The sequence below is a fragment of the Salmo salar genome, chromosome 09 (assembly GCF_965601325.2).
Source record: "Salmo salar chromosome 09, fSalSal1, whole genome shotgun sequence".
NCBI lineage: Eukaryota > Metazoa > Chordata > Actinopteri > Salmoniformes > Salmonidae > Salmo > Salmo salar.
Window position 1 is genome coordinate 99,769,686 of NC_138299.1, and position 26,471 is coordinate 99,796,156.

Consider the following 26,471-nt stretch of genomic DNA (forward strand, 5'->3'; position numbering starts at 1 on the left):
AGCTCTTCAGTAAAGCCATTTTACTGTTAATGTTTGTCTGTGGAGATTGCATGGCTGTGTGTTCGGTTTTATACAAATGTCAGCAATGGGTGTGGCTGAAATAGCCAAATCCACTAATTTGAAGGGGTGCCCACATACAGTTGGGCAAAAAAGTATTAAGTCAGCCACCAATTGTGCAAGTTCTCCACCATAATTTGCAAATAAATTCATTAAAAATCCTGCAATATGATTTTCTTGATTTTTTTTTCTCATTTTGTCTGTCATAGTTGACGTGTACCTATGATGAAAATTACAGGCCTCTCTCATCTTTTTAAGTGGGAGAACTTGCACAATTGGTGGCTGACTAAATACTTTTTTGCCCCACTGTACTTCTGTAGAGCATGTCATACTGTAGCTGCAGCAACAGGAAATGGGAATTCATGTGGAAATTACAAACTTCAGAAGCCTTGAATACACTACACGTTTGCATTTCCTGCTGTGCAGCAAAATTCTCAGCAACAAAAGAGTGATCAAATCAAAATCCTATATCTGTATTTGGTGTGTGTCAGCGGTATACAGGTGTATTTCATACTGTAAATGTATTTGGTGTGTGTCAGCTGTATACAGGTGTATTTCATACTGTAGATGTATTTGGTGTGTGTCAGCTGTATACAGGTGTATTTCATACTGTAGATGTATTTGGTGTGTCAGCTGTATACAGGTTTATTTCAAACTGTAGATGTATTTGGTGTGTGTCAGCTGTATACAGGTGTATTTCATACTGTAGATGTATTTGGTGTGTGCCAGCTGTATACATGTGTATTTCATACTGTAGATGTATTTGGTGTGTCAGCTGTATACAGGTGTATTTCAAACTGTAGATGTATTTGGTGTGTTTCAGCTGTATACAGGTATATTTCATACTGTAGATGTATTTGGTGTGTGTCAGCTATATTTCATACTGTAGATGTATTTGGTGTGTGTCAGCTGTATACAGGTGTATTTCAAACTGTAGATGTATTTGGTGTGTGTCAGCTGTATACAGGTGTATTTCATACTGTAGATGTATTTGGTGTGTGTCAGCTGTATACAGGTGTATTTCATACTGTAGATGTATTTGGTGTGTGTCAGCTGTATACAGGTGTATTTCAAACTGTAGATGTATTTGGTGTGTGTCAGCTGTATACAGGTGTATTTCATACTGTAGATGTATTTGGTGTGTGTCAGCTGTATACAGGTGTATTTCATACTGTAGATGTATTTGGTGTGTGTCAGCTGTATACAGGTGTATTTCATACTGTAGATGTATTTGGTGTGTCAGCTGTATTTCATACTGTAGATGTATTTGGTGTGTGTCAGCTGTATACAGGTGTATTTCATACTGTAGATGTATTTGGTGTGTCAGCTGTATACAGTTGTATTTAATACTATAGCTGTGATGTACTATATTTGAGGTTCAATCATTGCCATAGCAACCAAGGCTAGGAGCTCCTGTAAATGTGTAAATATTGAATACATTTTAAGTACTTTTTATTGCATTTTTTAATACCATTTTTGTTTTTCTTAGCTAATTTGTTAGCTATCGGCATGGCATGACTGGTAAGTCAGTTGGTTTCACCTAACTAATGCGTCACTGTCATCAAGAAGCTCAGATAGCTAAGTTTCTAGCAAACTAGCTAGCTAGCTATGTTTTGATTCAAAGTAAGGGGGTGTTGTTTGGAGATGGCAGGCTCGTTGAAGATGTTGAAGTTTTGAGCAGTTTTCTCCAGTGGTTAGCTTCTGGACTGATGTGCAGTGTGCTTTTGTGGTGCTTTCGCGGCTGTCGTGGGTTCACCCTGTTGGGTGCTACACATCGGTACTGTAGTGAAGGAGTTCTACCCATGGAGATTGACTTCAGAGACTATTACTGAGAAGCGCCGCTTCAGCTACGGAAAGGGCCAAGGTGCCCTTGATGAACAGCTCTGGACCAGTCTGACACCCCCTGGATGTGACCCCCCTCCTCTGTTTCACCTCTGAACTGCCTCTACTCTAGCCTTCCACCTGGTGCCGACTGCCTCAAGCCATTAATTAACTACCCTGCCTGCCATGATCGGCCATGAACTATTTGTTTTGGTTTTTCTAAATTGTATGTCTTTTTTTCATTTTTTGTTGTTGCTTAAAGCTCTTTGAGATTGTAATAAAACATGCTATAAAAGTTTAATAAATTATTATTATTATAATATGGTCATACTGTAACTGTATTTGTCTTTTTGCACTGTGATTGTGATTATGTTTTGATGCTCAAGATCAAGATCGATTGTTTGATGGATCTGCAGACATCTCCACCATTCAGCTTCTAATGGGAGGGAGGAAATATATATTACCATCTAATGGGAGGGAGGAAATATATCTTACCATCTAATGGGAGGGAGAAATATATCTCTTACCATCTAATGGGAGGAAGAAATATATCTCTTACCATCTAATGGGAGGAAGAAATATATCTCTTACCATCTAATGGGAGGAAGAAATATATCTCTTACCATCTAATGGGAGGAAGAAATATATCTCTTACCATCTAATGGGAGGAAGAAATATATCTCTTACCATCTAATGGGAGGAAGAAATATATCTCTTACCATCTAATGGGAGGAAGAAATATATCTCTTACCATCTAATGGGATGGAGGAAATATATCTTACCTTCTAATGGGAGGAAGAAATATATTTCTTACCATCTAATGGGATGGAGGAAATATCTCTTACCATCTAATGGGAGGAAGAAATATATCTCTTACCATCTAATGGGAGGAAGAAATATATCTCTTACCATCTAATGGGATGGAGGAAATATATCTCTTACCATCTAATGGGATGGAGGAAATATATCTCTTACCATCTAATGGGATGGAGGAAATATATCTCTTACCATCTAATGGTATGGAGGAAATATATCTTACCTTCTAATGGGAGGAAGAAATATATCTCTTACCATCTAATGGGAGGGAGGAAATATATCTTCTTACCTTCTAATGGGAGGAAGAAATATATCTTCTTACCTTCTAATGGGAGGGAGGAAATATATCTTACCATCTAATGGGAGGGAGGAAATATATCTTACCTTCTAATGGGAGGGAGGAAATATATCTTACCATCTAATGGGAGGGAGGAAATATATCTTACCATCTAATGGGAGGAAGAAATATATCTTACCATCTAATGGGAGGAAGAAATATATCTTACCATCGATTGGGAGGGAGAAATATATCTTACCATCGATTGGGAGGGAGGAAATATATCTTACCATCGATTGGGAGGGAGGAAATATATCTTACCATCTAATGGGATGGAGGAAATATATCTTACCATCTAATGGGATGGAGGAAATATATCTTACCATCTAATGGGATGGAGGAAATATATCTTACCATCTATTCTAATGGGAGGAAGAAATAAATCTTACTATCTATTCTAATGGGAGGAAGAAATATATGTTACCATCCGTGTATGCCTCCACCAGGTCGTGTATCTGTTGGTTGTTCCTGGAGGCCAAGACTTCAATCAGGCACTTCTCATCTGTTCCTGCCCCCTTAGAAATAAAGCATTACATGAAATACAGAATGGCATAAGTTACTAACTGGGCTGTGTAACAGTCGGTGTCTGATGTGGGTATTCTCAATTCTGATCATTTTCCTGTTTCTTAACTTTTTACTTCCAAAATTTAACCATTTGATGGCATCATAGATTTCTACTACAGTATCTCACTTTGATGACATCATAGATTTCTACTACAGTATCTCACTTTGATGACATCATAGATTTCTACTACATTATCTCACTTTGATGGCATCATAGATTTCTACTACATTATCTCACTTTGATGACATCATAGATTTCTACTGTATTATCTCACTTTGATGACATCATAGATTTCTACTACAGTATCTCACTTTGATGTCATCATAGATTTCTACTACATTATCTCACTTTGATGACATCATAGATTTCTACTATATTATCTCACTTTGATGACATCATAGATTTATACTACAGTATCTTACTTTGATGGCATCATAGATTTCTACTACATTATCTCACTTTGATGACATCATAGATTTCTACTATATTATCTCACTTTGATGACATCATAGATTTATACTACAGTATCTTACTTTGATGGCATCGTGGATCTCTTTGGCGTCATGGTAGGCCTGGGGTCTCATCAGACTGACGATGAGGCGTTCAAAATTCCCCGTCAGCTCATACTTCAGGTCATCTATCAGGTCCTGGGGAAGAGAGACGTCTGTTATGAAGTTACCCTCTCATGGTGTTTGCACAGTGAATTGTTGAATTGCAAATTGACTGGACAAACTTACCTTAAAGAATTCAACACAGTTAGTAAGACACATGTCTGTTTCGATGTTATCCTGTCATGATGTGTGACACAATGTGCTCAGTAGAGTATAGTGAGTTCAACAACGCTTCTGTTAGCGCCAAACATGTTACTTAGCAACAATTTCAGTTGAACGATTTGAATGAATATTCCAAAATGTTACAGTGAAACATCAAACAGATAATTTTTTTGTAAGGATAACTGAGGAAGTTCAGGGACAATAGTCAAACTGCAAATGACTTTGCTATTCCTACTACATGTAATAGAAAGCCTACATGGTTACATTATTATTTGTAGTGGCAGTTTAGACCCCAAAAAGACACTGACGTTCGCTGCACACTACCTTCTCAGACTGTTAGCTAACGTTAGGATAAAGCAACACAAATGGGAAATGTTCATTAACGTTAGCATAAAACAACACAAACGGGAAATGTTAGCTAACGTTAGCATAAAACAACACAAAAGGTAAATGTTAGCTAACGTTAGCATAAAACAACACAAACGGTAAATGTTAGCTAACGTTAGCATAAAACAACACAAATGGGAAATGTTAGCTACCATTAGCTAATGTACACAAGCTATTTCCCTTGATGCATGCACCTCTGGAATTTAACTAAGAATGTATTGTACCTTCTAATAAATGGCACACTGAATTGTGGAATTTGTGGTATAGCTTAATTTTACACTGTGGTTTTAGCTGGTACTGATCCAGTATTTACCTGGTATTAACTAAAGATCATAGAGTGGGTCACAGTAACAATGGGTACTTTCTGGTATTTATCTCAAAGCATTCAACACCAAATTATATATAGTGATGTTTATGTACATGAATCCCCCCCCCCCCCCCAAAAAAAAAAAATATAATTTCAATGCAATCCAGGTCCAGCTCTGGAAAGGTACAGAAACGTGACGATAGACGTGATGTTAGATGTTATAATGTGATGTTCCTGTACCTTCCCATAGCTAGACTTGTACGCCTGTACAATCTCCTGTCTCTGAGCATTGCTTCTGCCAGTGACCAAATCCAAGATGGCCTCCTTGTCGCTGCCTGCAGAGCACAGAGGAAGATCAACAGTAACATCATTAGTAACATTTGACTTTAGAACCTTGTAAGCCAGGGCTGTCCAACCCTGTTCCTGGAGAGCTACACCACTGAAATAGAATAATTCTAATCTATTCCTATGAGCTACCCTCCTGTAGATTGTTGCTCCAACCCCCGTTGTAACTAACCTGATTCTTATCAACCAGCTAATTACCAGAATCAGGTGTGCTAGATTAGGGTTAGAGTGAAAACTTACAGGACGGTAGCTCTCCAGGAACATGGTTGGAGTTAAAACCTACAGGATGGTAGCTTTCCAGGGACAGGGTTGGAGTGAAAACCTACAGGACGGTATCTCTCCAGGAACAGGGTTAAAACAGCCCTGTTCTAAACAGCTGTGAATACTGGTGTTGGAGTTGTGCATCTCTAGCTTGGTTAATAAAACCAGACAGAACTGAAGTAAACTGAAACAAAGTGCAGTGCAGTGTTCTGTTTGGTTTTACCAGGCTAGTGTACCCCTGCCCTACAGTGGACACTAAGTGTAGCTACAGTGTTACTCACCAATGCCTTTCATGGCATTGTAGAGCGTCTCAGCATCTGCACTGGCATCAAAGTCTGGAGCATCGGTTACTGTGCCTCGGAACCCCTAGAAAAATATTCATGATATTTTATCCACTTTATCAGGTCAGTTGTTAAAGAACACATTTTCATTCAAAACAATGCATTTCAGAGCAGGGGAAAAGGGTTGATTGAGCCAACTGGATGCTGGGTATGACTAGTTGGGCACAGAAGAATGAATGAGGGGCCAGGAATTTCTCTGGGCCTATCCCAGGGTTAATTAAAGTCACATTGAAGTGAGGGGTTGTGGGTGTGTTTGTGGGCTGTGTTGGAGCCTTTGAGGGGCTGTGTGGGTGTACAGGGGGCAAAAAAGGTCTGTGTGGGTGTACAGGGAGCAAAAAGGGTCTGTGTGGGTGCACAGGGAGCAAAAAGAGGCTGTGTGGGTGCACAGGGAGCAAAAAGGGGCTGTGTGGGTGTACAGGGAGCAGGAAGGGGCTGTGTGGGTGTACAGGGGGCAGGAAGGGGCTGTGTGGGTGTACAGGGGGCAGGAAGGGGCTGTGTGGGTGTACAGGGGGCAGGAAGGGGCTGTGTGGGTGTACAGGGGGCAGGAAGGGGCTGTGTGGGTGTACGGGGGGCAGGAAGGGGCTGTGTGGGTGTACAGGAGGCAGGAAGGGGCTGTGTGGGTGTACAGGGAGCAGGAAGGGGCTGTGTGGGTGTACAGGGGGCAGGAAGGGGCTGTGTGGGTGTACAGGGGGCAGGAAGGGGCTGTGTGGGTGTACAGGGGGCAGGAAGGGGCTGTGTGGGTGTACAGGGGGCAGGAAGGGGCTGTGTGGGTGTACAGGGGGCAGGAAGGGTCTGTGTGGGTGTACAGGGGGCAGGAAGGGGCTGTGTGGGTGTACAGGGGGCAGGAAGGGGCTGTGTGGGTGTACAGGGGGCAAAAAAGGTCTGTGTGGGTGTACAGGGAGCAGGAAGGGCTGTGGCTGCAGTCTCTGTGGCCAAGCCTGCCCTGAGCAGCGGGCTGACAGGCAGACAGACAGCTGACACCAGTCTGCCCCCCTGCCTACAGCTGCCCCCTCCAGAACAGCAGTGTGTGTGCAGAGAGGAATGGGGAGTCCGGTTACACACACAGAGACCTGCTCACTCTGCAGGGGTCTGACACGGCTTCAGAGAAGCTGCCTTCAAATCAACACAGTAACAATAAAACACAATACAGCCGCCAGGGCTGCAATTCAATCAAATATGCAGTGCGGAAAATACCAGTGTTCATATGACATGAAAATACACATTGAAGATTATGTGATAAACAAGAACCAAATAAACAGCTCAGAGACTACAGATCTGTCTTGAAGAATCCCAAGCCTATATCTGATATGTATTTCTTATCCTGTATCTGAGAAACATATCCATTCAGCTGCTGTTTCTGTGGAGATTATTTCTGCTGCATTGAGGCACACAGCCAATGTCTCCTACCCAGAAATCCAGCCAGCCAGACAGCCAAGGAGGCCACTGCCCATGCTCAAAATGTGCCCCTACTACAGCTCTACCATAGAGACCATCACTCCCCAGGACAGCTGGGAGGTATCACCCACATAGCAACAGGACCAAACCAACGGGCCTATAGCAAAAGTCCTTTCAGCAGACAGACTGTTCAAGCAGCAAATAAGCAAAGTAGAACATAGATAATAATCACAGTATGTTCAGATGATACAAGTGAATTACTAGAGCTATTTGTTTTGATGATAGAACTAAACTACAGTAGTGCTTGGCTGCTCACAACTTCCATCCAGACACTGCACTATCCTTGGCACCAGTCTGTCTGTGCTATGGCTAACTTGTCGTTTGTTTTGCTACTCTGGTGTAGCTAATAACATGCTCCAACCAACAGATCCAGCAGAACCGCAAAGGACATGGTCTAGCAGGGCCATCCTTGGACATGGTTTTGATACTAGATAGTCTAGCAGGGCCATCCTTGGACATGGTTTTGATATTAAATAGTCTAGCAGGGCCATCCTTGGACATGGTTTTGATATTAAATAGTCTAGCAGGGCCATCCTTGGACATGGTTTTGATATTAAATAGTCTAGCAGGGCCATCCTTGGACATGGTTTTGATATTAAATAGTCTAGCAGGGCCATCCTTGGACATGGTTTTGATATTAAATAGTCTAGCAGGGCCATCCTTGGACATGGTTTTGATATTAAATAGTCTAGCAGAGCCATCCTTGCAAATCTCCTCTTATTGACTGGACTTTCAGAGCTTACATGAGCGGAACCTGGGTGTCCGAGACTAGGTATTAGATAGAGAAGCAGGCCTGCCGTATGCCTTCCGAAGCTCTCTCTGTGTGTCTGTCAATAGCATGTCCAGGTTGCCAGAGGGAAGAGTGACACCTTATACTAGCCTGCTGCCATTACAATAAACAGACGCCCCAAGGCTGATGACTGCTCATCTGACCCCTCCTCTGTCCTTACCTCATTATCATACAGTCATTATGGAATAGGATATGTTTATCCTTATAGCTTTACTGTAGCTACACATAGCACTGAGAGAATGGCAGACACAGGATTACCATATTGACTTACCATTCCCATATTTGGTCTTTTAAGGATATGCAGGAAACAATCAACCTGCAAGACAAGATATATACGAAGCAGAAATGAGAACAGAGAAACATTGTAACATGCTGTTTAATATGATGGTATCAATATCAATCAATGAAATGTATTTATAGAGCCCTTTTTACAACTCGCAGTTGTAACAAAGTGCTTTTTACAGAAACCAAGTGGTGGCCAGTCCTGTTCTGGCTGTGCCATCTTATCGATCCTAACCGTCAATGTTTACATGATATGATTCTGATCAACATGTATGGCCGGATGAACAAGAGATGCTATTGGACCATAGGCTAATGAAAATATACTTGATATGTCATTGAATGATGGTGGTCAGGGTTCTGCTCTATCAGCACAACACCATCCACAGAACCTGCACTAGAGAAGACTGCCTTGGAAGATCAAAATACTGTTTCATAATAAAAGTCACTAGTAGGCGTGCTATAGGATTATGCAGGGAGAAGACACAAGGGGGACCACCCACATGCTGACGTGTTGGCAGTAAATGTAGGGTGGTTGGCTTGTGGCCTACTGGTTAAAGCATAGCCACGTTTTCCACAGGAAAAATGTTGGCTGCTCCTCTCCTGCAGTTCAGTAAGGCTACAGTGTTCCCTTTCAGAGTGGTAGTTAGCTTTAGCATCTGGTGAGGTGGAGAAAGGGACATAGAACATCTAATAATGAAACATCTACTTTTACAATGGTACGGTTAGGTTAAACTTGTTCTGACACTCTTGTTGAATTGTTTTGTAGCATCTCAACTTTGAACCAAAGCACACATGGTCTATGATGATGGATTCTACAGTAGATGAAAAAGCAGTGTAGCATAAGAAATTGTGTATAAGTAAAGGGAATGCTGTTGGACTTCCAAATGAGATGTTAGTCATTCAGATTCTCATAAAGAATATATACCGCAGGAGAAGCACCCAGTGAGGACAAGCTGTCCTCTGGCATAGCACGCAGTATTGCAGTCAATTGTATGATTTCTGAGAGTTTCTCCATTAGTGAGGATATGAGATAAACAATCTAAGAAAAGTATCTTAGTTTGTTTAAGATATGCCCACAGCTGTGTTCAGTCTCCTAAAATAGTTTGATCCACAATCCCTATAGCCACAGAATGTCCACGACCACACCCCATCTCTCAGTCTCCCACCCCAAACAAATTATACAACTTTATATTCATAAAGCATAACTTTTTTGTTTTGTTTGAATTCTGTTTAAAACACATAACTTAGAATTTGACTATTTACACAATGGACATCAATCATAAACATGACTCATGTCTATGCTCAGTCCATTGCTTTACATTTACAACATTGCTCCACCCTTTTCTCTATGTTGTTATTTACACTTCTTGGTTTGAAAAATGGGTCTGTCTGTCTGTTTATTGCTCTCATATCATAGGCTTGGGCTAGGCTAATAATAGCCTAAACAACCCGTTATAGCTCCGTTATTGTCTTTACATGACTTGCGACAACATTATCTTAGCCTATATTGTTGAGCATTTGACACTATAGGAAACTCGTTACAATGCAAAACGCAAACTCACCTCTTTTACAGAACTAATTTGATCCAAATCAACCCACGCCGCAGTGCTGACCTCCTCTCTCCTGCGTGTTGCCCGGTGTTGAAACAGCGAGCTGTCTTATTCCCTGTCCTCGAGCTGACGTAATAACTGCGGCGCTCACCGGCAGTGCGTCAAAAAGAGTTTCCTTTTCAAACAGCGAGCCCTTCCACACTGAATAAAAACGGTTTTACAGTAAATTAACAAAGATTTAAACAACTAATTTACTTGTGCTGTTTGGTCTTTCTGGACGCTCCATATACCCACTAAGCATGGACCTTCTTTAGGACATATTTTTGGTCCAGTCAGGTCAAAGAGGGATGCAATTGCAGCCAGCAATTCAGGGTGTTCCTGCATGTGGGAATTCTGGCATCTGCTGGAAACCCTCTTTATACTTCTATTGGTCCATTTTTAAGCTAGCCTCTCTAGGGTATGTGGTACGAAATCGTCCCACCTACTCAACAGCCAGTGGAATCCCGTGGCGCGATATTCAAATTCCTTAGAAATGCTATTACTTCAATTTCTCAAACATATGACTATTTTACACCATTTTAAAGACAAGACTCTCGTTAATCTAACCACACTGTCCGATTTCAAAAAGGCTTTACAACGAAAGCAAATCATTAGATTATGTCAGCAGAGTACCCAGCCAGAAATAATCAGACACCCATTTTTCAAGCTAGCATATAATGTCACATAAACCCAAACCACAGCTAAATGCAGCACTAACCTTTGATGATCTTCATCAGATGACACTCCTAGGACATTATGTTATACAATACATGCATGTTTTGTTCAATCAAGTTCATATTTATATAAAAAAACAGCTTTTTACAATAGCATGTGACGTTCAGAACTAGCATACCCACCGCATACTTCCGGTGAATTTACTAAATTACTCACGATAAACGTTCACAAAAAACATAACAATTATTTTAAGAATTATAGATACAGAACTCCTTTATGCAATCGCTATGTCCGATTTTAAAATAGCTTTTCGGCAAAAGCACATTTTGCAATATTCTGAGTAGATAGCTCGCCATCACGGGCTAGCTATTTTGACACCCACCAAGTTTGGCACTCACCAAACTCAGATTTACTATAAGAAAAATTGGATTACCTTTGCTGTTCTTCGTCAGAATGCACTCCCAGGACTTCTACTTCAATCACAAATGTTGGTTTGGTTCAAAATAATCCATAGTTATGTTCAAATATCCTCTGTTTTGTTCGTGCGTTCAAGACACTATCCGAAGGGTAACGAAGGGTGACGCGCCGACGCGTATCGTGACAAAAAAAATCTAAATATTCCATTACCGTACTTCGAAGCATGTCAAACGCTGTTTAAAATAAATTTTTATGCGATTTTTCTCATAAAAAAGCGATAATATTCCGACCGGGAAACCCTGTTTTCGTTCAAAGACAAAAAATCTAAAATGGCCTCGTCTCGTGCACGCGCGTGCCAGTCTCATTGTTCTCAGATCGACCACTTACCAAATGCGCTACTGTTTTTCAGCCATGGGCTGCAAAGTCATCATTCAACGTTCTGCCGCCTTCTGAGAGCCTATGGGAGCCGTAGGAAGTGTCACGTTACAGCAGAGATCCTCAGTTTTCAATAAAGAGAGTGTAGAAGGCCAAGTAATGGTCAGAGAGGGCACTTCCTGTTTGGAATCTTCTCAGGTTTTTGCCTGCCATATTAGTTCTGTTATACTCACAGACACCATTCAAACAGTTTTAGAAACTTTAGGGTGTTTTCTATCCAAATCAAACAATGATATGCATATTCTAGTTTCTGGGCAGTAGTAATAACCAGATTAAATCGGGTACGTTTTTTATCCGGCTGTGCAAATACTGCCCCCTACCCTAGAGAGGCTAGGATAGGAGGGAGGTGGGGCCGGTCCAGTACAGTAGGTGGCTTTAATGCACAATAACGTTGGATGCCAGCCGCTGATAAACCTCACAGAAGAAGGGGCGGGGGTGACAATGGTAGCTAGCAAGTCGCACACCGCTAGACAGTGTCCTTCGTCCCAGCCTGTTTTCCTGCAGTTCTGTTAATGACTGCGAGGTGTTCGGCAGGCAGGAGCGAAGGACACTGTCTACTGGACACTGCCAGCTGGTCCGGTACACAGCAGGCGGAATCGACACTGTGTACAAGCTAGCTAACTAGCAGGCGACCGGTAGACAGTGTCCTTCGTCCCCGTCTATTGGGCACGGTTTTCTCCGGGAACACAGCAGGCGGGAGGCAGAGGCAACACTATGTGCTAGCTAACTAGCAAGCTAGCACACGGCGTAACTAGCGAGCTAACTAGTTAGCTAACACACAGTGCCTGCTGTGCTAGCGGTAGGTGGGGGTGACCGGTAGACAGTGTCCTTCGCCCCCGCCTGTCGGGCACTGTTTTCCAGCAGTTCTGTTAATGCAGGTGTTCGGCAGGTAGGAGCGAAGGACACTGTCTACCGGTGTCACTCCCTCTAGCTAGCAAGGAGGACTCTGGGAGGGCGCGAGAAAACTCAGATAATACTTTTATTTCCCTTTTGACCCACATTCAAAAGTGTAATGAGTTTAACCCACTGTTCCTAGGCCATCATTGAAAATAAGAATTTGTTCTTAACTGACTTGTCTAGTTAAATAAAGGTAAAATAAATAAATAAATAATAATTATGCGCTGCCCTATGGGACTCCCAATTGTGGCCGAATGTGATACAGCCTGGATTTGAACCAGGGACTGTAGTGGTACCTCTTGCACTGAGATGCAGTGCGCCACTTGGGAGCCCCTAACCCCACACATCCTGTGCCAGCACTTTGCCTCCAGTACAAAGAACTTGTTGTTTTGTTCAGTACTAAGAACTTAAAAAGAGATTTGTTGTTACTTAGTCTCCACCTTGCTAAAAAGGGAACTAGGGGACAATCTCTGGTTGAGAGAATGCCAAGAGTGTGCAAAACTGTCAAGACAAAGGGAGGCTATTTGAAGAAACTCATATTTAAAATATATTTTGATTTGTTTAACACTTTTTTGATTACTTTATGATTCCATATGTGTTATTTCATAGTTTTGATGTCTTCACTATTATTCTACAATCTAGAAAATAGTAAATATAAAGAAAAACCCTTGAATGAGTAGGTGTTCTAAAACTTTTGACCGGTAGCGTATATGAACGAGCAATGTCAGAGCGGCATAGACTAAGATACAGTAGAACAGAATAAAATACAGTATAAACATATGAGATGAGTAATGCAAGATATGTACACATTATTCAAGTGACTAGTGTTCCATTTATTAAAGTGGCCAGTGATTTCAAGTCTACGTTAATAGGCAGCAGCCTCTAATGTGCTAGTGATGGCTATAAAACATTATTCATTGAGAATGTACTTTGTGTGCAGTTGATATATCCATAGAAAAAATGACCAAAAAACAGGCATTTTCAACATTTGTAAATTATGTTATTTCAACTTTCATTCAGAACCCGAAAATGAAACTGATTTCAACGTCCGGAAAAATATGTATTTTCAATGTCCGGAAAATACATATTTTCAACTTTCATTCAAAACTAAAAGGAACCTGATTTAAATGATGTGTATTATGTTACGTCTACCTCTGAGTCCAGGTTGCATGCAGAGGAGCCACCTCCACCAGAGTGAATACACACGTTTATGTTGCAATCATGTTAGGTTATGAGAGGAGCCAGTATTGAAACATTGAAACAACATGCAGGGCCTTCTGTACAACCATATTCAGATCTACTATTCCACAGTTATAATAGTTTGAACCTTAGTGAGAGAGAGAGTTATGACTGGTGTGTGTGAGCTGTGAGGCCTACCGGTTTGTGACTTTGCCAGAGCTGAGCATTCTGTGTGAGAGATTGTGACTGTGCTATTTCTGTCTCTGCTGGCCTTCCGGGAGCCATTCCGGTCAGAGGGTAATGTAAGGCTAGACTGGAGAGAGAGAGAGCGGGAGAGAGAGAGAGGGAGAGGGGGGAGAGAGAGAGAGAGAGGGGGGGATAGAGAGAACGAGGGAGAGAGCAAGAGGGAAAGAGGGGGAGAGAGAGAGGGAGAGGGGGAGAGAGCAAGAGGGAGAGGGAGAGAGGGGGGAGAGAGAGAGAGGGAGAGGAGGAGATAGAGAGCAAGAGTGACAGAGAGGGGGGAGGGGCAGAGAGATCAGAACTTGGGGGAACAGGAGAGGGGGGAGAGAGAGAGAAAAGCGAGAGAGAGGCAGAGAGAAATGGAAAGGGGGCGAGTGTGAGAGAGAAAGAGAGAGATGGGAGAGAGTAAGAGAGAGAGAGAGAGAGAGAGAGAGAGAGAGAGAGAGAGAGAAAGAGAGAGAGAACTGGAAGAGAGATCAGAGTGTGAGTAATTACCGTTAACCCAGAAGTAAAATCTTGTGTAATTTGGTCAGCTGCATGATTAACTTCTGTGTTCACACTGTGTTAGAAATTGAGAGTTCCGGCAAAAAGTCTCAACCTTGCAAAAGGAAACTCTCAGCCAAGCCCCCCCTCCCTTTTCATCCGTGTGCACAAGGGTGATGCAGTCTACTGCTTCGTTCACGTGCTATGGGAGTTATCAGAAACTCCTAGTTCCCCGTGGGAAATTTCACTTGAATGACCCTCCAAATCGGAAACACAAGTGGGAAACTTGTTACCCGAGTTGTAGAGTTGTGACGTTTCACTGACATTTTACATTTTCAACCAAAAGATGACAACAAATCAATTTTTGACAACTACAACCTTATCAATATGGAGAATGTAGCCAGTTTGACCATATGTCAATGTTAAGCGAGCTAGCTACCTTTATTATTAGCAATGTTAGCTAGTTTATCAAGCTAGCTAAAATCTTAGTGGTTCAACAATTGTTCCGATTTCAAAGGCACGTCAACACAATCATGTCAGACTTCCCACTTCCCAGTTTCCCATTTCCCACGAGGACATGAAGCCACCCTAAGCAGTCTTTGCCCAATCCTCACACATCCAAATAACCAATGATGAATACCCCAAAAACGGAACTAATGCTGCTCGTTATCCCGTCCCTCCGGGATTTCGCTGACATGTTTTGTGATATTTGTGGGATAAAATGCTAGATTTTTCTGCCGCAATTCTGACATTCTGCATGGCAATTTGCGATGATTTTGTCCATTTTTTTTTGAAAATGCGCTGACGAGGGAAAAAGTTTGTTGACGTGTGGCTGATTGAACCATATTATGCGGTAAATGTACAATGATTGGTTGAAATTGCATGCCCTCTTTTTTTTACTGCGGTGATGGGTCAGTTTTATGTGATAATATTGCAATGATTTTACTGTTCTATGCGGAAATAGTGTGCAGATTGGTCAAATTTGCAAGCCCTCGCATAATATGCGAGGAATGGTCAATTTTGCCAAAAATGTTGTGATCACAGTTGTCTCATGCATTCCATTCAGTCCCGGTAGATTCTTTGTCTACACGCATAATCTGCCCACAGGAGATTATAGTGTGTAGGAGAGTGGGAATCAGAAAGAGAGAGAGAGAAATAGAGATATTGACACCCCTCATAGCTGGATCATGACTGTATTTACATCACTGCCAGCAATACTGGCCACTACTTCTCCCCTGTTAGCTTCCCAGAATTCTCCTGGCTTTCCTGCTCATGCACCTTACAGCACAAACAGGGTAGACAGTTTTTGGAGATTAAAATGTTCCCAACCCCCGCCAAAGTATGATGGCATTTTGAGACTTTTTATAAGATTAGTTCATCTGCCACTGTATGCAGTATCTTTGATACCTTTCAATCACATCCCAGGGAAAGATAAGTATGTTTTTCTCTGCTTTTCCATGAGCAGAATGTGAAACTATGCCCTGGATTACTGTAATGGTTATAGAACAAAAAGTAGCTTTCTACTGCAGACACTCAAGGCTATTTTCTCCTCATATAGTTAGCTAGATTACACAGCAATGTGATCACTGAGATGTTATATATGCAAGATGAGGCCGACAGACACTGTTACCCTGTTCCTAACTCCTAGCAAACTTTGCAGTATTTGTACTTTTTTTGTGTGTTATTTCTTACATTATTTGCTCAAAACGTTTCTAGTATTATTTCCTACAGCCGAAAATACATTTTGGACATTAGATCGGCGGTCACTCACCAGAAATCCAACCAGGAATTCGACTTCCCTGACCTGGATCCTTTGTTTGGACTTTACGAGGCAGACCCATTCATCCCGGGTGCCACATCAAAACGTTGATGCTGGAAGAGTGGGAGTAGAGGAGGGGTTTTAGCCAGGCTCAGGCAGCGAGCGAACCATCCACCACTTCCGAGTATGTTACTCGCTAACGTTCAGTCTCTGGACAATAAAAGAGATGAGCTCAGAGCGAGGATCTCCTTTCAGAGAGACATAAGGGGCTGTAACATACTCTCTGGGAAAACAGAGGTGGAAGGCTATGTAATGATTAACATCTCATGGTGCGAATGTGGTAACTTATAGGAACTCAAGTCCTTTTGTTCTCCCAATCTGGGATACCTCACCATCAAATGCCGACCACATTACATCCCAAGATAATTTTCTTTGGTTATTGTCACTGCTGTGTATATTCACCCCCAAGCCGACACTGGACCCCCTCTCAAAGAACTTCACTAGACTTTGTACAAACTGGAAACTGCATATCCAGAGGCTGTATTTATTGTAGCTGGGGACTTTAATAAATTAAATCTGAGGAAAACGCTCCCAAAATTCTACCAACACATCTCTTGAGTTACACGCAAATAGAACATGCTTGACCATCGTTACTCTACCTTCTGGGACATCTACGAGTACCCTCCCCTTCCCTCCCTTCAGTAAAATAAGAACTCAATGTTTATATCCCAGGACAAATTAGCTAGCAACAGCAAGCTAGCTAAATAGGACAAATTAGCTAGCTAGCTACATTACACAAACAAAACAGCAAATGAATCCAATTCTTGATGTAATCATTGTGTGCTAAGAATATGGGACCAAATAAACTTTTGATAACTTTGATACACACAAGTGAACTTGTCACAATACTTTTGGGCCCCTAAAATGGGGGGGGGGGGGGAGAAAGAGTCCATGTACAAAAAGTGCTGTCATTTCTAAACAGCTCATATGGATGAAAATACCTTCAAATTAAAGCTGACCGTCTGCATCGAAGGTGCTGGAGTACATAGCCAAAACAAAACACACTGTCCCAATACTTTGAGCTCACTGTATCTCTGCTAGAGCTGACCTTATCTGCTATTGTCCCTTCTCAGTGTACAGGGCTTGAGAGGGATGCCTAAGGTAAAGCCAAACATGTTTAATGTTAAAATCTGCTACTCTTTTGGAACGCAGTATTGTCAAGATAACTACTTTTTACCGTGTGTAAAATTGCTTGTTTCATTTGAAAGCTTTTTATAAAAATACAAAAAATGCATGAAATGAAATGTATGCATTCACTACTGTAAGTCGCTCTGGATAAGAGCGTCTGCTAAATGACAAATGTAAATGTAAATGTAAAATCAGATCACGTCTCCATCCTGCTCCTCCTCACCTATAAGCAGAAACTTAAACTAGAAGCACCGTGATAAGGACGGTTCAATGTTGGTCTGACCAATTAGAATCTATGCTTCAAGACTAATCTGATCACCCGGACTGGGAAATGTTCCAGGTCACCTTTGGGAATAACTTTAGTATAGACGTATACACTGACTCTGTGACTGGGTTCATCAGGAAGTGCATAGAAGATGTTGTTCCTACTGTAACAATTAGGATTTATCCAAACCAGAAACAGTGGATAGCTGGCAGCATTCACACTAAACCGAAAGTGCAAACCACCACATTTAACCACGGCAAGGGTACTGGGAACATGGATGTGTATAAACAGACCACTCCTTAGAATCTGGAAGGTTCACTCCTAATCTGAAACAATGGATAGAATCACCGTTGTTATGGTTACAGCAGCTAGAGTAATCCTTAGAATCTGGAAGGGCCACTCTTATTCTGAAAGAGTGGTCAGAATCACTGTTGGTATGGTTACAGCAGCTAGAGTAATCCTTAGAATCTGGAAGGGCCACTCCTGCACTGAAACAGTGTAGAATCAATTTTTGCGGTGGCATCTTATGAGCAAATGCTTGCTAGGATCACTGGTAGAAACGACAATTCTAGAAGCTGGGCGTGTATTTGTTATGTTTCTAAGACTGGGAGGTGATTACTTCTGCTTGTGAACCCATTTAGTTCTGTATTGTTGCTTGTGAACCCATTTAGTTCTGTATTGTAGCTTGTGAACCCATTTAGTTCTGTATTGTAGCTTGTGAAGCTTGTGAACCCATTTAGTTCTGTATTGTAGCTTGTGAACCCATTTAGTTCTGTATTGTAGCTTGTGAAGCTTGTGAACCCATTTAGTTCTGTATTGTAGCTTGTGAACCCATTTAGTTCTGTATTGTAGCTTGTAAACCCATTTAGTTCTGTATTGAAGCATGTGAACCCATTTAGTTCTGTATTGAAGCTTGTGAACCCATTTAGTTCTGTATTGAAGCATGTGAACCCATTTAGTTCTGTATTGAAGCATGTGAACCCATTTAGTTCTGTATTGAAACTTGTGAACCCATTTAGTTCTGTACTGTAGCTTGTGAACCCATTTAGTTCTTTATTGAAGCTTGTGAACCCATTTAGTTCTGTATTGTTGCTTGTGAACCCATTTAGTTCTGTATTGTATCTTGTGAACCCATTTAGTTCTTTATTGAAGCTTGTGAACCCATTTAGTTCTGTATTGAAGCTTGTGAACCCATTTAGTTCTGTATTGTAGCTTGTGAACCCATTTAGTTCTGTATTGTTGCTTGTGAACCCATTTAGTTCTGTATTGTATCTTGTGAACCCATTTAGTTCTGTATTGTAGCTTGTGAACCCATTTAGTTCTGTATTGAAGCTTGTGAACCCATTTAGTTCTGTATTGTAGCTTGTGAACCCATTTAGTTCTGTATTGAAGCTTGTGAACCCATTTAGTTCTGTATTGTTGCTTGTGAACCCATTTAGTTCTGTATTGTATCTTGTGAACCCATTTAGTTCTGTATTGAAGCTTGTGAACCCATTTAGTTCTCTATTGAAGCTTGTGAACCCATTTAGTTCTGTACTGTAGCTTGTTAACCCATTTAGTTCTGTACTGTAGCTTGTGAACCCATTTAGTTCTGTATTGTAGCTTGTGAACCCATTTAGTTCTGTATTGTTGCTTGTGAACCCATTTAGTTCTGTACTGTATCTTGTGAACCCATTTAGTTCTGTACTGTATCTTGTGAACCCATTTAGTTCTGTACTGTAGCTTGTGAGATAATATTTGACTGTGTATGTGTGCTATATTGGAGGATATGCTTAGATGTCAGGCTCAATGTTTTAATGCTGTACAATGTTTTATTACATTTTTATTTGTTTGTTTGTTTGTGGAAAAAAGGAAAAAATAAATACAACTTTAATAACAAAAAATTTAATAAAAATGACTATCCCCATAGCAATCACTTCTGTCATCATGAAGTGCTTTGAGAGGCTAGTTAGGGATCATATCACCTCCACCTTACCCGACACCATAGACCCACTGCAATTTGCATACCGCCCCAACAGATCCACTGACGACGCAATCGCCGTTCCACTGCACATCCATGACTGCGTGGCTTACCCACATCTCCAACTCAATCATCATGTTTGCTTACAACACAACAGCGGTGGTCCTGATTAACAACTACGACGAGACAGCCTACAGGGAGGAGGTGAAATCCCTGGTGGAGTGGTGCCAGGAAAATAACCTCTATCTCAAAGTTAACAAAACAAATGAACTGATAATGGACTACAGTAGACAGCAGAGAGAGCACGACTCCATCCATATCGACGGGGACCGCAGTGGAGCAAATTCGAGTTGGCCCCTAAGACCCTCACAAACTTCTACAGATACACCATTGAGAGCATTCTGTGGGGCTGTAGCACCGCCTGGTACGGCAACTGCACCGCCCACAAGCACCCGGTGTCACAGGAAGACCAAGAAGATCACCAAGGACCTCAGCCACCTGAGCCACGTGCTATTCACCTCCCTATCATCTAGAAGGCGGAGGCAGTGCAGGTACATCAAAGCTGGGACCGAGAGACTGAGAAACTGAGTTTCTATCTCCAGGTCATCCGACTGTTAAACAGCCTCCACTAGCTGACATTGCTCGTTCTGATATTTGCTAATTTCTTGCTTTTTAAAAATGTTTTGTTTATTGTATTGCTAGATATAACTGCACTGTTGGAGCTAAAAACATAAGCATTTCGCTGCGCCTGCGATAACATCTGCAAGTCTGTGTATGTGACCAATGAACTTTGATTTGATATGCTGCTCTCTGTTGCTTCAGAACCGCATTACATAGAACACTTCATCAGATTCCTTGACAGATATGAGTTCCCACCCTCACATCTCTGTATCTCAACTTGTTCAACTCCATCACAAAGTCACAAGACATCCCCCAAAAAACTAAAGCCCCACTTTTTATCAATAACATTTACGTTCCCGTGTGACCACAGTATGTGGGTTCAACCAAAAAAAAACTAAAGAGTAGAGTGTACAGCACAAAAGAATTTCTGACATTCAGCACGGGATTTGTTCACAGTTCTCACCCTGTCGTCCTGACTGTGGATATGTCCCAAATGGCACCCTATTCCCTATGTAGTTTGACAATAGGCCTCTGGTCAAAAGTAGTGCACTACATAGGGAATAGGGTGCCATTTGGGACTCAGCCTGTGTGTAATAATGAGGACATTATGGGCCAAAAAGAGCCAGACTCAGCAGCCAAGTCAGAAAGGCTACTTTGTCGCTAAATCTAGTGAGTAGGAGGGTCACACAACACAGCCTTGTATATATGGCCGTAAAAATCACTTTGCCCTCGTAAGAGTAAACACAGACAGCGGTTATATTTGTCCGTCCACTCGGGATAAACAACAACAACAATTAAATAGCAGTCTTGGTCTGGGCGAACTTGAGAAAAGGTAAAGACTCTATTCAAAGTATGTATTTATAGAGTGGTGTTTGTTGGGGAGAAAAAGAGAGAGACAGTAAACTAGTAAGATTAAAGAGAGAGAGAGAGAGAACTTAGCAGCTTTTCAATTTGTGATATTTATAAATATATATGCAATTTTCCTGCCTGAATGCATTTTTGTATGTACAATCTGTCAGGTTGACTTGTTACTTGTCACTCCATGTTAAAACCCACTGTCTGAGCACACAGGGAAGTGACTTGATTCTAACCTGGTCTCAAATGGCACCCTATTTATTGCCTTTATAGTGCACTACTTTTGACTAGGGCCCATAGGACGCTGGTCAAAAGTAGTGCCACTGTATTTGGAATAGGGTGCCATTTGGGACACTGCCTCAGTATGCATGTGGACTTTCCTGAGATTCAGTGTGATTCTGTCTCCTCGCGATCTCTCTCTGCTTATAAACCTTGCTCACAAACTATGACAGTTCCGTTCCACAGCAGTGTGTGTGTGTGTGTATGTGTATCTGTGTCTGTGTGTGTGTGTGTGTGTGTGTGTGTGTGTGTGTGTGTGTGTGTGTGTGTGTGTGTGTGTGTGTGTGTGTGTGTGTGTGTGTGTGTGTGTGTGTGTGTGTGTGTGTGTGTGTGTATGTTTGTGTGTGTGTGTGAGAGAGAGAGCCATGACTGTTCTGTTCCACAGCAGCAACAGCAGCAGTGTGTGTGTGTGTGTGTGTGTGTGTGTGTGTGTGTGTGTGTGTGTGTGTGTGTGTGTGTGTGTGTGTGTGTGTGTGTGTGTGTGTGTGTGTGTGTGTGTGTGTGTGTGTGTGTGTGTGTGTTCCACAGAAGCACACCTCTGTGGTTTAACATTACCAATATCATTACTGGTACTCTGAAGAACTTATCCGTGTTATTGAGATGTGCAGATATGGGGCCCTGGGGCAGGAGGCCTGAGCCATGAGGAGATTGATCAAACGTACACGGGCGTCAACTGAGGCAGGTGGGCAGGGGTGGGCCAGGGGGGGAGAGGCAGGCCTGGGTTAGTGACAGAAACGGACTGGCCGTAGGGCAGTTGAGAAAAATGCCAGATGGGCTGAATTCTCATTATTTAGATAATAATGGAGGCCTCAAGAAGAAGAAAAAAAGGTTTCTGGTGTGTTAGAAACCGGGCTGACGGCCAGCCGCCTGGGTAGGGAGGTGGACGTCAGGAGGGATTAGGGTTGGCTGAAATCCCTTTATGGGAGACGAGAGGAGGCTCAGGGGGGAAGAAAACGAAACAACCCCACAGTCACAGAGTGTGCAGCCCGAACCAGGGTTATAAACCATGAAAGCAGCTTTGTCCCCTTCTCTCTTTTTCTCTCTCTCTCTTTCTCTCTCTCTACTCTCTCTCTCTTTTATTCTCTCGCTCGCTCGCTCACTCTCTCTCTCTTTCTTTCTCAATCTCCCTCTCTCTTTCTTTCTCTCACTCTCTCTCTCTCTCTCTCTGTCTCTCTTTCTCTCTGTCCGTCTCTCTCTTTCATTCTCTAACCTCTCTCTCGACCCCCCCTCTCTTCAATCTTTCTATCTGCCATCTCTCTCTCTCTCTCTCTCTCTGTCACTCTTGCTCTCTCTTTCTCTCCCTCATCTTAATAATCTCGCTAACAAGGCCAATAGGGATAATAATGACATTACCTATTAGTTAATAGTGATTATTTTGACATTATCTGTCAGGGTTGATAGTTAGGGCTGCCTCTCAGCTGCTGACAGAGAGCTGGCTGGGAACTGCATTGCAGAGAAAAACATAACCTTGTCTCCTGAGTTGGCTGGGACCTAACTGAGATGATAGGGACAGGGCAACCATGCAGGGTGTGCCGTGGTGTGCCCTGAGAAAGAAACTGTGTGGACAGACAGTCACAGTGGGGTCCGAAATTATTGATACCCTTCCTGATTTAATAAAATAATTACCATCCCATAATGCTTAGGGTCATGTATAAAAATACTGGGCAGCCCATTATTTTGGCTACCATTGCTATGCCCCCATAGGATGACAATGCCCCCATCCACAGAGCATGAGTGGTCACTGAATGGTTTGATGAGCAAGAAAATGATGTAAACCATAGGCCATGGCTGTCTCAGTCACCAGATCTCAACCCAATTGAACACTTAGGGGAGATTCTGGTGTGGTTCCTGAGACAGTTTTCCACCATCAACAAAACACCAAATTATGGAATTTCTCATGGAGGAATGGTGTCGCATCTCTTCAATATAGTTCCAGACACTTGTAGAATCTATGCCACGGTGCATTGAAGCTGTTCTGGCTCATGGTGGCCCAACACCCTGTTAAAACACTTTATGTTGGTGTTTCCTTTATTTTGGCAGTTACCTGTACATCGTATGATAAAACATTTTTGGAATTTGTATTATTATATACTAATACAATTGCTCAGAGAAATAGATTTTGTTTAGCAAGTCATATTTTTGTTTCTCAAAAAGGTAGGCGTTATTCTCGCAAAGTGAGAAATTTAAAATTTTTTGACCCCTACCTTTTTGAGAAAAACAAATATTTATAGTTAAACAAAATCTCTTTCTCTGAGCAATTGTATTAGTATAAAATAAAATAATTTCCTAAATGTTTGGAGCATACAATATAGCTCAGTATTTGAATTATTTACATATTTTATACATTAATTTTTGCTAATCTTTAAACAGGGTGTCAATCATTTCCCACTGTATATATTCTCCTGCGAGACAGTGGCATTTAGCTAGCGGATCATTCTCTGGTTCATTCTTCCCCCATCTTTTTTTGTACTCTCCAATGTAAGGAAGGAGTGAGCAGTGGACCTACAGAACACCCAGTGGAGAGAGAGAGCGAGAGAGAGAGAGAGAGAGAGAGAGAGAGAGAGAGAGAGAGAGAGAGAGAGAGAGAGAGAGAGTGAGAGCTGAATGGAATGTCTCTGATTCTCAATGTTCCGTCTCAGAACACATGACAACATGAAACTTCTATCGTAAGGTGAGTACACATTCTATTGATTCACACACCTGTTATTAGATATTACATTCCTAATACATGTTTTTATATGACATATCTGTTTAATTAACATGTATTTACATTACATACCGTAAATATTTCTTTACATACTTGACTCATTTAGGTTTATCCTATGGATAAAAGTTGTCAAGTTAAGTTTTGGCTAGAGTCATCAGTCATGTAGCAGGTTATTGCGTAGTTATAGAGCCAGTGGGCATCAGGAGAAAAATGACAAGCAACAGCAATCTTCTGTCAGGCAGGTGATAAAGGAGGAGGCATAAAATAATTAAGTGATTGAAGGAAGGAATAATCAACACTATCAATTGTCTCTCCTAAACACAGCACAGCTCTGTAGCAGGGAATCACTCACTAACAGGTAAGCAGACAAACAAATATTGATGTATTTATTATTTGGTAGATTAATGATAGTGATTTTGGGCCGTTTTAAAAGAAGAATGCAAACTTGTCACTCAGTGGTGCTGAACTTTTGGAGTTAGCGTGCCTCGTGTAAGAATGTTACTGATAGGGACAGTCCATAAAGTAGCTTATGGATTTTACCGTGGATTTACAAAGATCATGGTTTGCATATAGAAGACTTCATGAAATACATGGAATCTGATAAAGGTTATTGATAATGTTTCTGATATTATACTGCTGATCTTTCAAATACTTTGAAGAAATGTTTTTATGTCATAAACTGTGGTAAAGACAGACAGTTTTAAATGTATTTTCTTCAATGTAACTTTTGAACTTATTAGAAAGTAATGTTCTTGAACATCATGTAGTCAGGAATGATTCGGTGTTAGGGGTGACCCCCCCCCATTGATCCCCCCCACTGATCCCCTTTTCTCTCTTCTCTCATTACATCCCCCCCTCTTCCTCCCCCAACCCCTGACCCCAGTAGAAGGATGACCTGCCACTCATTGAGCTCCTTTGTACGGAGCCTGTCCAGGAGAAAACCTCTGGAGCCCGAGGGGGAGGAGTCCACTTTCAACCGCTGTCTCACAACTCTGGACCTGGTGGCCCTAGGGGTGGGGAGTACCCTGGGGGCAGGGGTCTATGTTCTCTCTGGAGAGGTATGGATACAACTTCTTCTTAGTTAACTCATTTATTTTAATTTAACACTGTTGACTTAGTGGCTCTGGGTGTGGGGATTACCTAGGGGGCGATATATGGATACATATCTGATTGTTGCATTTATCCTTTTACATTTTTTCACGTTTACCTGTCAACACTTTTTAATACTTTAACACTTAGCCATAGGTAACACTTTAACGTAACACTTTAATGTAACACTTTAATGTAACATTTTAACGTAACAATTTAATGTAACACTTTAATGTAATGCTTTAATGTAACACTTTGATGTAACATTTTAACGTAACATTTTAATATAACATTTAAATGTAACACTTTAATGTAACATTTTAACGTAACACTTTATCATAACATTTTAACGTAATATTTTAACATAACACTTTAATGTAACACTTCAACGTAACACTTTAACGTAACACTTTAACGTAACACTTTAATGTAACACTTTAACGTAACATTTTAACGTAATATTTTAACGTAACACTTTATCATAACATTTTAACGTAATATTTTAACATAACACTTTAACGTTACACTTCAACGTAACACTTTAACGTAACACTTTAACGTAACACTTTAATGTAACACTTTAACGTAACATTTTAACGTAATATTTTAACGTAACACTTTATCATAACATTTTAACTTAATATTTTAACATAACACTTTAACGTAACACTTCAACGTAACACTTTAACGTAACACTTTAACGTAACACTTTAATGTAACACTTTAACGTAACATTTTAACGTAATATTTTAACGTAACACTTTATCGTAACACTTTAACGTAACACTTTAACCCAACATTTTAATGTAACACTTTTACGTAACTATAAACTATAGTGAAGCATAATAATCGTTCAGTTTGTGATAAAAACACAACATTTGGCAGATATGTAGATTCATTCAAGAGTGTGCAAAGCAGTCATCAAGGCAAAGGGTGGCTACTTTGAAGAATCTCAAATATAAAATATATTTAGAATTGTTTAACACTTTTTTGGTTACTACATGATTCCATATGTGTTATTTCATAGTTTTGATGTCTTCACTATTATTCTACAATGTAGAAAATAGTAATAATAAAGAAAAACCCTTGAATGAGTAGGTGTGTCCAAACTTTTGACTGGTACTGTATAATAAAAAATATATAGATTTCAATCCATCACAGGTTTGACGCCTGGGGGGGTGGCAGGGGGGGGGGGAGGGGGGCGTGACATCCATCTTACAATATAATGGTTGAATATATTTAAAGATATACTCCAACTATTTTAGAACCTTATAAATACAGTAAGAACACTTAAGG

General features: G+C 41.2%; 2 protein-coding genes across 4 annotated transcripts in view; one reads left to right on the forward strand and one right to left on the reverse strand.

The window, feature by feature from the left end:
- anxa6 (annexin A6) overlaps positions 1-10,235 on the reverse strand; it is a 37,999-nt gene extending 27,764 nt beyond the window's left edge. For 2 of the 3 annotated variants that reach the window (XM_014213299.3, XM_014213298.3), the window contains exons 1-6: positions 10,100-10,235; positions 8,527-8,571; positions 5,951-6,035; positions 5,304-5,398; positions 4,130-4,243; positions 3,456-3,546 (exon numbers count right to left, since the gene is read on the reverse strand). In XM_014213299.3, the coding sequence (XP_014068774.1) occupies positions 3,456-3,546; positions 4,130-4,243; positions 5,304-5,398; positions 5,951-6,035; positions 8,527-8,535 (394 nt within the window). In that variant the 5' untranslated portion in view covers positions 8,536-8,571; positions 10,100-10,235. 3 annotated transcript variants of the gene reach the window in all.
- LOC106612296 (cationic amino acid transporter 2) overlaps positions 1-26,471 on the forward strand; it is an 87,061-nt gene that overhangs the window by 40,093 nt on the left and 20,497 nt on the right. Inside the window, exons 2-4 of the mRNA XM_014213334.3 lie at positions 23,863-24,050; positions 24,411-24,444; positions 24,970-25,144. Coding sequence (XP_014068809.1) covers positions 24,977-25,144 — 168 coding nt within the window. The 5' untranslated portion in view covers positions 23,863-24,050; positions 24,411-24,444; positions 24,970-24,976. The remainder of the gene's footprint in view (positions 1-23,862; positions 24,051-24,410; positions 24,445-24,969; positions 25,145-26,471) is intronic.